The following is a 13998-nucleotide window of genomic DNA, read 5'->3' on the forward strand; positions in this document are numbered from 1 at the left end:
AGCCTCAGGTGACTGTGTGGAGTTTGCATATTTTCCCTGTGTCTAAATGGGTTTCCTCCAGGTTTGGTCCAGGTGCTCCTGCTTCCTCCCACTGTCCAGGTTAGATTGAATTGGCCATGCTAAATTGCCCCTTCGTATTAGGGGGTTTAACAGGGTAAAAAGCTAAGGTCGTGGGGATAGGGCCTGGGTGGGATTGTTGTCAGTGCAGGCTCGATGGGCTGAATGGCCTCCTGTAGGGATTCTATGATCCATTCCTTCACCAGACCCATTAGCAAATACTGGTTACTAAGCACACCCTTTCTCCCAGTGATAACAAGGATATCCAATAAGCAGCAAGTGAATAGTAATGCTCTTTAGTGAGCATTAGCAGGAATTTTAATTGTCAATCAGGTCTGTAATGATACCCCAGGTGGCAATTTCTGACATGTACTTAACTCTTATACCAAGGTGGCGACTCGAACTAAAGTTGGGCAAAACCGGTGTTGCATCTTAAGATGCCAACTTAAGTGGCTATCTCTCCAGCTCCTAAATTATTTGGGCAAAATCGGCCCCTAGAAGTAGGGAATGTAATAAATCTTTGGAGGCAGAAATCCTTTCACCAAAATGTCTTTTCTTACAAGCTCTAACAACATAAAGTGCTAGCAGTTTGCATTCTAGTCCAGGGATGTCAGAGGATCTGACACTCAGGTTAAGTACAAGGCAAAATCTCCCTGATTGGCCTATCAATTGGATCCTTAATCCTTAGGTGGTGAAGGACTGGAATGCCCTGCCTGCTGCAGTTGTAAATGCGCCTAGTTTGGGGGCGTTTAAGAGATTGGTGGATAGGTTTATGGACGAAAAGGGATTGGTTTAGATTAGTGGGTCAATGTTTTTTTTTAAAAATAAGACTGGTCGGCGCAACATTGTGGGCCGAAGGGCCTGTTCCGCGCTGTAATGTTCTATGTTCTATGTTAATCAGGGACATCTTTTGTTGTACCAGTGCTGTCGTCTTCTATTATGAGGAATGAATGGACCCTAGAGCAGGGCCTTCATGAATAACCTCAGCTGGTATGGGAATCGAACCCATGTTTTTAGCGTTGCTTTGCATCAGTAACCAGCTGTCCAGCAAACTGAGCTAAACCGACTGCATTGAAGCTTATGGCACCTGGTAGTCGCAAGTGGTCTCCCATCCAAGTACTAACCAGGCCTGAGTCTGCTTAGCTTATGAGATGTGGAGATGCCGGTGTTGGACTGGGGGTAAATACAGTAAAAAGTCTCACAACACCAGGTTAAAATCCAGGTAGCACAAGCCACTTGCTTTCAGAGCGCTGCTCCTTCATCAGGTGAGTGGGATTGCAGTTCACAAACAGGACATATAAAGACATAAACTCAATTTACAAAATAATGGTTGGAATGCGAGTCTTTATAGGTAATCAAGTCTTAAAAATACAGACAATGTGAATGGAGAGAGGGTTAAGCACAAATTAAAGAGATGTGTATTGTCTCCAGCCAGGACAGTTAGTGAGATGTTGCAAGCCCAGGCAAGCCATGGGGGTTACAGATAGTGTGACATGATCCCGATTGAGGCCGGCCTCAAATGTGTACAACTTGGCTATCAGTCAGTGCTCAGCAATTTTCCAAGGTGGCCTCCATGACACACGACAATGCAGAGTCGTTGAGCAGAGACTGATAGCCAAGTTCCACACACATGAGGATGGCCTCAGTTGGGATCTTGAGTTCATGTCACACTATTTGTAACCCCCATGACTTGCCTGGGCTTGCAAACTGTCCTGGTTGGAGACAATACACATCTCTTTAATCTGTGCTTAACCCTCTTTCCACTCACATTGTCTGTACCTTTAAGACTTGATTACCTGTAAAGATGTGCATTCCAACCCTTATTTTGTAAATTGAGTTTGTGTCTTTATAAGCCCTGTTTGTGAACTGCAATCTTACTCACCTGATGAAGGAGCAGCGCTCCGAAAGCTTGTGGCTTTTGCTACCAAATAAACCTGTCGGACTTTAACCTGGCATTCTGTAGCTTCTGAGATCAGAAGAGATTGGGCTTTTTTTTTACAAACTAACATGGCCTTAGGCGATCCTTAATCAGGGAGTTCGTATGCCAGTAGGCCAATCCAAGTGGCCTGATTGAAGCCATTACAGGAATCATAATCTCAAGTTAAAGCATCAGCCATTTTGGACTGAGGAAAGGGGAAATTTCTTCACTCAGAGAATTGGGAATCTTTGGAATTCTCTAGCCCAGAAGTGGTGCTCACTCACTGACTGTTCGTCAAGATTGAAATCAATAGTTTTTTAGTCACTAAGGGAATCAAGCAAGGCAAAAGGGCAAGAAAGTGCTGCTGATGTAAAAAAAATCAACCAGAGTTTTCTTTTAATCATTCATGGGTCATGGGCGTCGCTGGCTGGCCAGCATTTATTGCATGTCCCTTTATTGCCCTTTCATGACGTAAATATTCAGCCCCGATCTTGTATGACTGAGCAGATTCGAGAGGCTATTGGTCCTATTGTTTTATCTTATGTTCTTGTGACAATGCTGCATAGTGGACTAAAGGGATTTGTTTTATTAAATTCTCTATAATGCACCTTTACTGCTCTGTAACTTGTGTTTGTTTTTATCTGTTGTTTGACAGTATGCCATGAGAAAGAACTGAGAAATCTTGCTTCCAGACTGAAGGACTGGTTCGGGGCTCTACATGCTGATGCCAACCAAGACTTAAGACTTAAATCAGTCAAGCAATCAGAACAGACCAGTGAGTGAACCTCTTTACAGGCACTCCAAACAGCTAAAAGTCAAACGCTAACCAGATGCTGTACAATACTTTCATAGTCAACCAAAACTATTTTTTGATATATAAAGAATTTTAAAGTTTTGTACTCAAATTAAGGATTCCCCCAACTTTCATGCTCAGACGTTCAATGGGAGAGTTCCACACCCAAGAGAGTTATGTTGCATTCACGCTCCAAGTTTAGTGTTGCTGCAAAGTGTTTTTGGCTTTCTGTGGCGTAAATCAACTGTGAAAACATGAACTGACTCCAAACTGAAACGGAATAACAATTCCTCTTGCAAGCCCACATGCCGAAGTCAAGCTGCATGAAATATTGGACTGGGTTTTACAGTTCTCCACTGACAGGTTTGAAGGCACAGTAAGAATTCTCACAGTTATGAGACTTCTTACTGTGCCCACCCCAGTCCAACGCTGGCACTTCCACATCAGGTTTGAAGGCGGAGGGGGATTATGAAATGCCACAAAGTGGCCTTCCCACTCACCCTGACTCAGTGTTATGGGATGTAGTGGAAGCAGTGCGTAAGCAGTCTGCCTTCCAGCCTGTTGAAGGCCCTTAAGTGGTCAATTACAGTTCTTGCATGTGCCTCATCCAGTGGCAGTGTAGGACTGTGCGAGGTGGGTAGTCCAGCAGCTTTTACTGGATGGGCTGTGTTGGGAAAGTGGGGATCCCCTATGCCCATCAGAGGAAATCCCCACCTGGTCACACTTCTGTCTTTACCCTCAACCCCTGGCCTCCACTTCCCCACCACGCACCCCCCCAGATTTTTGTTGGGCCTGTCCTGCCGCAGCCCAGTCTTACCTTCAGTCCAGCCTCCATAACAACCTTCTCTTCCTGGGCTGCCTGTAGTCCCATTGGTGGCCACTGGTCGAACCTGGCACCGCTGGCACTTCAAGCTTTCTAGCCAGTCGGATTTACTGGCAGCTCTCTAAGGGAAGACTTCCACCCCAGTGAAGCTAGCTGTTTTGCACTGCTACTATGCGATTGCAGTGCTGCAACGGTCCACTAACAGGAAGCTGCCATCAAGCCAAAAAGACAGTCCTGCCAATCACACAAATAAGTGATTTCAGTGCCAGTGTGATGCCAAGTCTGTAGGCCGTACGTTCCAAAAGCTGCTGGACTGTATCATGTCCTTTCTGCTCTTTGCAACGGGCAAGATACAAACTATACCCAACCAGCTCATGCTTGCATATTTCAGATCACAGTTTCCAACAATAGATGTGATTTTGTGATTGGACAACATTTGGTAAATAATCTTCAACGTGCTGAAACTTACGCTGACAACCAATTTAAAATTGTGAGTCGGGCTCGCACTGTGGCCCTATTCTTTGCAATCAGAAAGAACACGTATACATTGTCCCTGTTTCAGCTAAATAAAATAAGTGATACCCATTCACCGGTTTATTTCTCAGGGTAATGCCTAACCAATCAGCGTCAAGTTGCGTGGTTAAATTTTCAAACAACACATGGCAGTTAACTGTCAGTCACCATCAACTGGTGCATTCTCAATGCCTCTACTAGTCAGAGTCCACTTGCCAAATAGGCAGCACCGTCTTTCCATACAGGATAAGGTAGTTGTTTCCCCTGACATTGGTATTCTTGTGATTGTCCTGATGAGTGCAAGATGAAAAGCTTCGACACGAAGGTCAGAGTTTTATGCCCTTGCTCGTTCCCGAAACCATAAAATATCGCCTGACGTCAATGGACATTTCCGTGGTCCAGCCTCGCCCGTTCTGATTCTCCTCTCCCCTTCCTACCAACTCCCCTTCCTCCCCTCCTCCTACCCCCTCATCCACACCCGTTCTCCTCCCTCTCCAACTCCCCCCTCCTCCTCTTCCCCCTCTGCCTCCCCTTTCTTGCAACTCGTTTTAGCATCTTTTGAGCGGCCACTGCTCATTCTCTCAGTCACTTTGTATCCCAAGGGGAAGGGTTACTAATTCACCCATGTCTGTGAACAACCGTTTTGTGCACACAAGTCTTGAACTCAGAATAAATTGCTTCAGAACCTGCCAAACTACTCCCCGCAGACTTGCGCGACTTCAAAGAAAGCACCTAACACTTGTACAATCACAGCAACTGCCAGTGGAAATCAATCAGTAACTAATCAGAAAACAGTTAATGATCACTTTGGATAGCGCTGGTAGGGGGTGCTTCCTGCTGCTGAGCACGAGTTTAGCAGTGCATGGTTAGGAGACAGTATTAATTAGAGTGTCAAGCTCCAAAGTACCAATGTTGACATCAAATCAATGTTACACACTGATGTCCTGAGCTGCCTACTCGGCGTATTCCCAGCAGAGATTCTCTGTCCAGGGGCTAATGCCCTCACCAATATGGCATCTGGCAATGATTCTGGCAGAAGATGTGACGATAACACAAATGCTACTTTGAGCCTCCAAGGCCAGTCATAACGCTTTAGAAACAAGCACTACATATCCAAATTCTGCGCACCTCTGTTTTGTCAGTGTTGGTTGAAGGATAACTGTTGCCCAAGGCAACATGAAATTTCCCTGCTCGCTCTTTAGTAGTGTAATGGAAACTTATTCATCCTCCTGAGATGACAGTCAAGGCCTCGGTTTAGTATTTGACTGTAAAAAGTACCAGCCACGGTGTCCTTGCCAGCATGCTGCAGCCAATTATGCTTTAATTTATAAACCTCCTGCCTCTTTACTTAAATTTATGTCCACTGGTTATTGACCCCTCTGCCAAGGGGAAAAGTTCCTTCCTATCCACCGTTTGTATGCCCCTTATGATTTTATACACCTCAATCAGGTCCCCCCTCAGCCTTCTTTGCTCCAAGGAAAACAATCCCAGCCCACCCAGTCTCTGCTGATAGCTGAAAAACTCCAGTTCAGGCAGCATCCTGGTGAATCTCCTCTGCATCTTCTCTAGCGTAAGTGCTTTATCCTACAGTGTGGCAACCAAAACTGCACATCTCCAGCTGTCATCTAACCAGCATTTTATACAGCTCCATCAATGTTTTGGTTAATAAAAGTAAATAACCCAGATGTGTTCTTATCCACCTTATCTACCTGTCCTGCTGTCTTCAATGATCCATGGATAGGCGCACAAAAGTTCCTCTTATCCTCTGAACTTCCTAGGGGCCCGACCATTCATTGAATAATCCCATGCCTTGTTAGTCCTCCCAAAATGCATTACCTCTCACTTTTCAGGGTTAACTTCTATTTGCCACAGTTGTACCCATCTAACCAGCCCATCCAAATCGACCTGTAATCTAAGGCTTTGCTCATCACTGTTTACCATGCCACCAATTTTTGTCTCATCCGTGAACTCACTTCTCATACCTCCAACATTCATATCCGGATCATTAGTGTACACTATAAAAGAGGGACCCAGCACCGACCCCTGCAGGGCACCACTGATTACAGGCTTTTGGTCACAAAAACAACCTTTGACCATTACCCTCTGCCACGAAGCCAACTTTGGATCCAATTTGCCAAATTGCCTTGGATCCCATGGGATCCTTCTTTATTAAACCTTCTTGAAACCTTCTTTATTAACCTCTCATGTGGGACCTTGTCAAGAGCCTTACTGAAGTCCATGTAGACTACATCAACTGCACTACCCTCATCTACACCTGCTCGAAAAGGCCCATCAAAGCTGTAAGACATGATCTTGCTTTGACAAACCATGCTGACTATCCTTGATTAATCCTTTCTGCCCCAAGTGGAGATTAATATTTTCTCTCAGAAGTTTTCCAGTTCCTATCTCTGAAGTTAGACTTGCTGGCCTGTAATTTCCTGTTTTTTCCCCTACCTCACTTCTTGAATAATGGTACTGCATTAGCTGTCCTTTAGTCCTCTGGTACTTTTCCTGTCACCATGGAAACAGTACAACTGGTGGACATTACACTACAGATGTCTTCCACATTGATCTGAACAGCTGGCTCGCATCGATAAGAAAAAAACTTAAAACCACATCTTACAAAATAACACACAACTCCACATTTGAAGTTGCAAAGATCGCCGTTCTCCTGGTATGAAGAGAAAGATTTTCAAAGTCCAATGAACCTATAGGCTCTTTGCAGTTGTCTATCACTGTGGAAACAGTGCAACTGGTGAACATTACACTGCAGATATCTTCCACATTGGTCTGAACGGCTGGCTGTGCATCAATGATAAAGAACTTTTCCTGTGGTCAGAGAAGATTTGAATATTATTGTCAGAGCCGCTGCAATTTCCTCCCTTGCCTCCCCTTCACAGTAACTTCATTGCAGTGTTAATGTAAGCCTAATAAGTAAACTTTAATAAATAAATAAATAAACTTTAAACATAGCAGTCTGGGATACTTCTCATCTGGGCCTGGGGATTTATCCAATTTTACGCTGGTTAAAACCATTAATACCTCCTCCTCCTCCATATTAAATTGTTCAAGTAAATCACAATGTCCTTCCTTGATTTCTACACCTACACCATCCTTCTCCATAGTGAGCACAGATGTAAAATATTTTTTTAAAACCTCACCTACATCTTCCGTTCAACACACAAATTGCCACGTTATTTCCTGTTGGGTCCTATTTCCCTAATCATTCTCCTGTCCTTAATGTACTTACAAAACACCTTTGGGTTATCCTTTATTTTACCAGCCAATGTCCCCTCTTCATTCTCCTAATTTATTTTTTAAGTAACCTACCACCGCCTCCCCACCCACCACCCCCCGGCTTCTGCTGTTTTGAGCCCTCTGTAGCTGCCATAATCCTCTCTTTTTTTTAATTATCCAACCCTGGATATTCCTTGACATCCAGGGTCTTTGGATTTGTTACTCTCACCCTTCACTTTCATGGAACATGTTGGCCCTGTACACTCTCTATTTCCTTTTTGAATGAATCCCACTGTTTTGATGTAGGTTTTCCTATAGGTAACTTCTCTGAGCTAACTTCAGCCAGATCCTGTCTTATCCTATAAAAAATGGCCCCCTCCCCAGTTCAGAACCTTTATTTCTGACCCATCTTTGTCCCTTTCCATAGTGACTTAAAATTCTACTGAGTTATGGTCACTGTCACCAAAATGCTCCCCCACTGAAACGTCTACCACTTGCCCAGCTTCATTCCCTTAAACTAGGCCCAGCACTGTCCCCTGTCTTGTGGGACTTCATACATATTGGTATAAAAAGCTTTATTGGATGCATTTTAAGAATTTTGCCCCTCTAAGCTTTTCACACTTTGTCAATCCAAGTTAATGTTGGGGAAGATGAAATCCCCTACTATTATTAATCCATTGCTCTTACAATTCTCAGAGATTTGCCTACATACCTGCCCTTCTACCTCTCCCTGACTGTTCTGGGGCCTATAGTACACTCCCAGCAATGTGATTGCTCCCTTTTTGTTTTTAAGTTCTACCCTTGAGGTCTCATTTGATGAATCTTCTAAGGTATCATCCCTCCTTACTGCAGTAATTGACTCCTTGATCAATATTGTGATACCACCTCCTCCTATTTTATACCCCACCCCCATCTCACCTGAAGATTTTACACCCCAGAATATTAAGCTGCCAGTTCTGTTCCTCCCTCAAGCATGTCTTTGTTACAGCAGTAATATCATATTCCCACGTGTTAATCCACACCCTCTACTCATCTGCCTTACTCGCAAAACTCCTTGCATTAAAATAAATGCCATCTCAGCCTTGTCTTATACTCCTTTGTGCCTTAACTTGTCTATAATCACTCTGCCTTCTGGCTGTCTAGATTTTTCCTTTAAATTTGGCTATGCATCACCCTCTATTCTACCTCCACACCGTATCCCATTCCCCTGCAGGACCTCATTCTGCTTTCTACCGATGTCATTGCTACCAATGTGAACTACAACCTCTGAATATTCACCCTCCCCCTTCAGAATGCCCTGCAGCCATTCAGTGGCATCCCTAATCCTGGCACCAGAGAGGCAACACACCATCCTGGAGTCATATGTTTTATTTTACTGTACTATATGCTCTATTAACGACTTTCTAATCCTGTCCTGAAATTTATGCATCTTCACATCTTAGACCTTCAGCTCCTGCATCCCTTTTAGAATTGTACCCATTGTTTTATACTGTGTATCTACGTTCTTCCTATCAAAATGAATCACATCACATTTCTCTGCATTGAACTTCACCAGCCACCTAACCACCCATTCCATAGACTTTCCTGTGTCCTTTTGAAGTTCTACACTATCATCCTCATGGTTCCCAATGCTTCCAAATTTTGTATCATCCACAAACTCTGAAATCGTGCCCTGTACACCAAGGTCTAGTACAGTAATAAACACATCAGGAAAAGCAAGGGTCTCAACACTGAGCCAGGGAAACTCCGCAACAAACCTTCCTTCAGCCTGAAAAACATCCATTCACCACTACTCGCTGTTTCCTGTCCCTCAGCCAGTTCAATATCCACATTATTGCTACTGTCACTTTGATTCCGTGAACTATTACTTTTCTCACAAGCCTGTTGTGTGGCATTGTAACAATTGCCTTTTGGAAGTCTATATACACCACATCAAGCATTACCCTCATCAATCCTCTCTTCAGAAAAAAACACAAAGCCAGTTAGTTAAACATGATTTTCCTTGAACAGTCCATGCTGGCTTCCCTGAATTAACTAACGTTTGCCTATACGACTGTTAATTTTGTCCGGGATTATTGTTTCTTGAAGTTTCTCCACCATCAAAGTTAAGCTGACTGGTCTAAAGTTGCTGAGCTTATCTTGATAGCCACTTTGAACAAAGGTGTAACATTTGCAATTCTCCACTCCTCTGAGTCTAAGGAAGACTGTAAAATTATGGCCAGTATTAGGGCAATTTGCACTCTCTTTATTGTTGGATGTATGTCACCTGGTCCTGCTGCCTTATCAACGTCAAGATAGCCTATCCAATCCTTCTGCCTTATGAAATTTAGTATGAAGTCACACAACACCAAGTTAAAGTCCAACAGGTTTATTTGGAATCACAAACTTTCGGAGTGCTGCTCCTTCATCAGTTGACTCACCTAATGAAGGAGCAGTGTTCTGAAAGCTCATGCTTCCAATTTAACTCGGTGTTGTGAGACTTCTTACTGTGCCCACCCCAGTCCAACGCTGGCATCTCCACCTCATCATCAAATTTAAACCCTTTTTTGTCTGGATTACTTTCTCCTTCACCAACATCTGGGCAACATCTTCTTGACAAAGGCAGAGGCATAATATTCATTTAATACCTCAGCCATACCTCCTGCCTCTATAAGCAAATCCTCTTTTTTGCCTCCAATTGACCATACACACACCAATCTCACCTCTGCCTCCTGGGCTGAATGTTTAAGAGATACTTTAAGTAAGGGTGCCTAAAATTTGATGGTCCAGCACCAATGCATGTTCTTTCGTGAAGGTTACAGATGCTTTACAGGTGCAGATGTTTTAGTTATAATCATCTGAAGCACTCTGGATTCAGAAATTGTCCCTTTAGATTTGAAAATTGCAAATGTAATTCCATTATTTAATAAAGGTGAAAGAGGGAAAGCAGGCAATTATTGACCTGTTAATCTAACATCTGCTGTGGGGAAGTTATTGGAATCTATAATTAAGGACAGAATGAGTCAGCATTTCGAGAAATGTGAGCTGATTAGAATGAACCAACATGGATTTGTAAACCGTAGGACATTTCAAACAAATCTAATTGAAATTTTTGAGGAAGTAACTGAAATATTAAACCAGGGAAAGTCGATGAATGTGGTTCGTATAGATTCCCAGGAGGCATTTTATCAGACTCCTCATAAAACAAAATTAGTTTAAAAAAATAAAGCCCAAGGAATTGAAGGTAAACAACTGACTTGGTTAGGAGATTGGCTACATGGTAGAAGACAGAGCAAGGAAAATAGATGTGTACTCTAGTTAAAAGGAAGTGACTGGTAGAGTCCCACAGGTATTTGTGCTGGAACTGTTCACTATATTTACTCTTTCGTGAGATAACACAATAAAGAGCCATGCATTCAAGTTTACTGATGACACAAAGATTGGTGGTATATTATTTAAAGTGGAAGGGAGCAGAAAATTTGAGTTTTAGTGTACTGTAATTGAGAAAATGATTTGATAGCTACGTAAAGAATAATTTCTTTGAGTTATAGACTAGATTGAAAGTTGTACAATGGCATAAAATAATCCGGGAACATTTCCAAAATGATTTTGTTAATTCTGGAAGAACAGTTCAAGAAAATTCATGACAATTTTGCATTCTACTGTTACATGTTGCAGAAATGGCACCTGCATTTCTTGTTATGAACTGTTGTGTGGCAATTAATTTATTATAGATTAAAAATTTAAAGTTTTTATTTGTGCCAAAAGTAGACCTACAGTAACACTGCAGTGAAATTACTGTGAAAATCCCCTAGTCACCACGCTCTGGTGCCTATTTGGGTACACCAATGCAGAATTTAGCCAATGCACCGAACTAGCACATCTTTTGGACCGTGGAAGAAAACCGGAGCACCCGGAGGAAACACACGCAGGTACGGAGAGAATGTGCAGACTCCGCGCAGACAGCGACCCAAGCCAGGAATTGAACCCAGGTCCCTGGTGTTGTGAGGCAGCTGTGCGGACCACCGCACCACCATGCTACTCATGTCTTGCTGTAATATACTTGTAAACTACCTACAGCCTATCATGATCAACTTCACAAAATAGTAGAAATTTTCTGAATTTCTTAATATTGTAACTGAATCACATCAACACGAGGGGGATTTTCCAGTCTCAGACCTTTTAATGGCCCACTAAATTGTCCATCCCACCCGTGACGATCCTGCAGCGGGCAGGATTGCAAAGCTTACCCCCATGTTTCAGAAACCTGAGTAAAGTCCTGCTGAAGCATTTGAAGTAAACGCTGTATAATGCTAATATCTCTTTACTGTATGTTATTATTATAATTCGCTAGCGCAAAGAAACGTGTGGATAATATCAACTTCCCAAAGTTATTCTCCATATTTTAATAAGCCATAATCAACTGGGAAATATTTAATTAATTTAAGTTTTTTTGAAAAACAGGATGAATTTTATAGCCACCCAAGAACGAAGTAAATGGAGGAATTTATTATCATTACAGAATTACTGCTTGCTTAAAGTAACAGCTGTTGCAAAGTACATTTTATCTTATTAATATCTTATCTGACTATGCAATGAAGATATGCAAATATTTGGTTAAATAATGATTGACGACTGCTGTGAGCTTTTTAACTCACTGGGATTCCAATTTATCTTGTACATCAATGCTTTTATACTCTGTTGTGTCAAGGTGAAACATTGCTGAGTATTATTCATGTTGGTCCTGAATTCAGGCTTTCATCTCCACTTTGAGCATTTATCAGTTTTCTGCGCAAAATCTGATTGAGTTATCTTTCACAGGATTTGACACCAGCATTCTTCCAATCTGCAAGGATTCGTTGGGCTGGATATTTAACAAGCTGGACATGAACTATGACCTTTTGCTGGACCAATCTGAGCTGGGAACTATTTATCTTGATAAGTATGAGCAGTGCATTAAGCCACTTTTCAACTCCTGTGATACGTTTAAAGACGGAAAGCTCTCAAACAACGAATGGTGCTACTGTTTCCAGAGGCAAGGAGGTAGGCTTTTAAAGAGAACTCAAAAGTAAATGCAAATAAAATCCCGTGGATGCTGCAAATCTAAAATTGAAAAAAAAAGGAAGGTACCTAGAAAATCCCAACAGGTCTGGCAGCATCTGCGGAGAGAGAAAGAGGAGCCCGGATTTCCCGACCTCTTCCACGAAAATTTAGCAATCTGCTCAAGGATCCATTGAATTTAAGCCAAAATCTCCGCAGGCTGGAACAAGAGTTAATGGTTCAAATCCAATGTAACTCTTCTTCGGAACTAAAGAAGAAGTTCTGAAGAAGAGTTATATTGGATTCAAAATGTTAACTCTGTTTCTCAATGAAAAGGTATATTGCATTACACATCATAGTTCTAGTTAGGCAGTTTTATTCTGCTATTATATTTTCCTTGAGTTGTTGGGTTAGTAGGCTTTGAGAAAGGCACAGTAATAGTTGGTGTTTGTTGTATTTAATTCAAAGCAAACATTGATTTGATTTATTGGTTTATTATTATTGTCACGTGTATTGGGATAAGGTGAAAAGTATTGTTTCATGCACATTTGACAGACAAAGCATACCACTCATAGAGTATATAGAGGAGAAGGAAAGATGGGCAGAATATAGTGTTACAGTCATAGCTAGGATATAGAGAAAGATCAGATTTATATAAGGTAGGTCCATTCACAAGTCTCATAGCAGCAGGGAGGAAGCTGTAAACATGCTAAGGGGAGGACAAGGCATCTATGGCTGATGAGGGAAGTCAAGGACAGTATAAAAGCAAAAGAAAAAGCACACAAAGCGGCAAGGATTAGTGGGAAGCCAGAGGATTGGGAAGCCTTTAAAAGCGGGCAGAGGACAACTAAAAAAGCAATAAGGGGGGAGAAAATGAAATATGAGTGTAAGCTAGCTAGTAATATCAAAGAAGGTAGGAAGAGTTTTCAATATATAAGAGGTAAGAGAGAGGCAAAAATAGCCATCGGACCATTGGAAAAAGAGGCTGGAGAAGTGAAAAACGGAAACAAACTTAGCATAGGAACTGACTAGTTACTTTGCATCAGTCCTCATGGTGGAAGACACCAGTGGGATGCCAGAGCTCCAGGAGAGTCAGGGGCACAGGTGAGTGTAGTGGCCATCAGAAAGGAGAAGGTTCTGGGGAAACTGTAAGGCCTGAAGGTGGATAACTCACTTGGACGAGGTGGACTACACCCCAGGGTTCTAAAAGAGACAGCTGAGGAAATTGTGGAGGCATTGGTGGTGATCTTTCAGGAATCACTGGAGGCAGGGAGGGTACCAGAGGACTGGAAAGTAGCAAATGTAACACCACTGTTTAAAAAGGGAGGGAGGCAGCAGACAGGAAGTTATAGGCCGGTTAGCCTGACTTTCGGTCATTGGCAAAATTTTAGAGTCCATTATTAAAGATGAGATCACAGAAAGCTTGGAAGTGCATGATAAAGCAAGACTGAGTCAGCACGGCTTTGTCAAGGGGAGGTCATGTCTGACACATCTGTTAGAATTCTTTGAGGAGGTAACAAGGAAGTTAAATAAAGGAGAACCAGTTAGATTTTCAGAAAGCCTTTGACAAGGTGCCAGTTAGGAGTCTGTTAAATAAGTTACGTGCCCATGGATAGAGGATTGGCTGACTGGCAGAAG

At 42.4% G+C, this 13998-nt stretch overlaps 1 protein-coding gene across 1 annotated transcript in view; it reads left to right on the top strand.

Moving 5' to 3' along the window:
- The window catches only part of LOC145351657 (testican-1-like), a 363693-nt gene that overhangs the window by 330772 nt on the left and 18923 nt on the right, over window positions 1–13998 (top strand). The window contains exons 9-10 of the mRNA XM_080201217.1: window positions 2631–2750; window positions 12142–12363. Coding sequence (XP_080057343.1) covers window positions 2631–2750; window positions 12142–12363 — 342 coding nt within the window. The remainder of the gene's footprint in view (window positions 1–2630; window positions 2751–12141; window positions 12364–13998) is intronic.

The sequence above is a fragment of the Carcharhinus amblyrhynchos genome, chromosome 13, assembly GCF_965287045.1.
Source record: "Carcharhinus amblyrhynchos chromosome 13, sCarAmb.v2.hapA, whole genome shotgun sequence".
Lineage (NCBI taxonomy): Eukaryota > Metazoa > Chordata > Chondrichthyes > Carcharhiniformes > Carcharhinidae > Carcharhinus > Carcharhinus amblyrhynchos.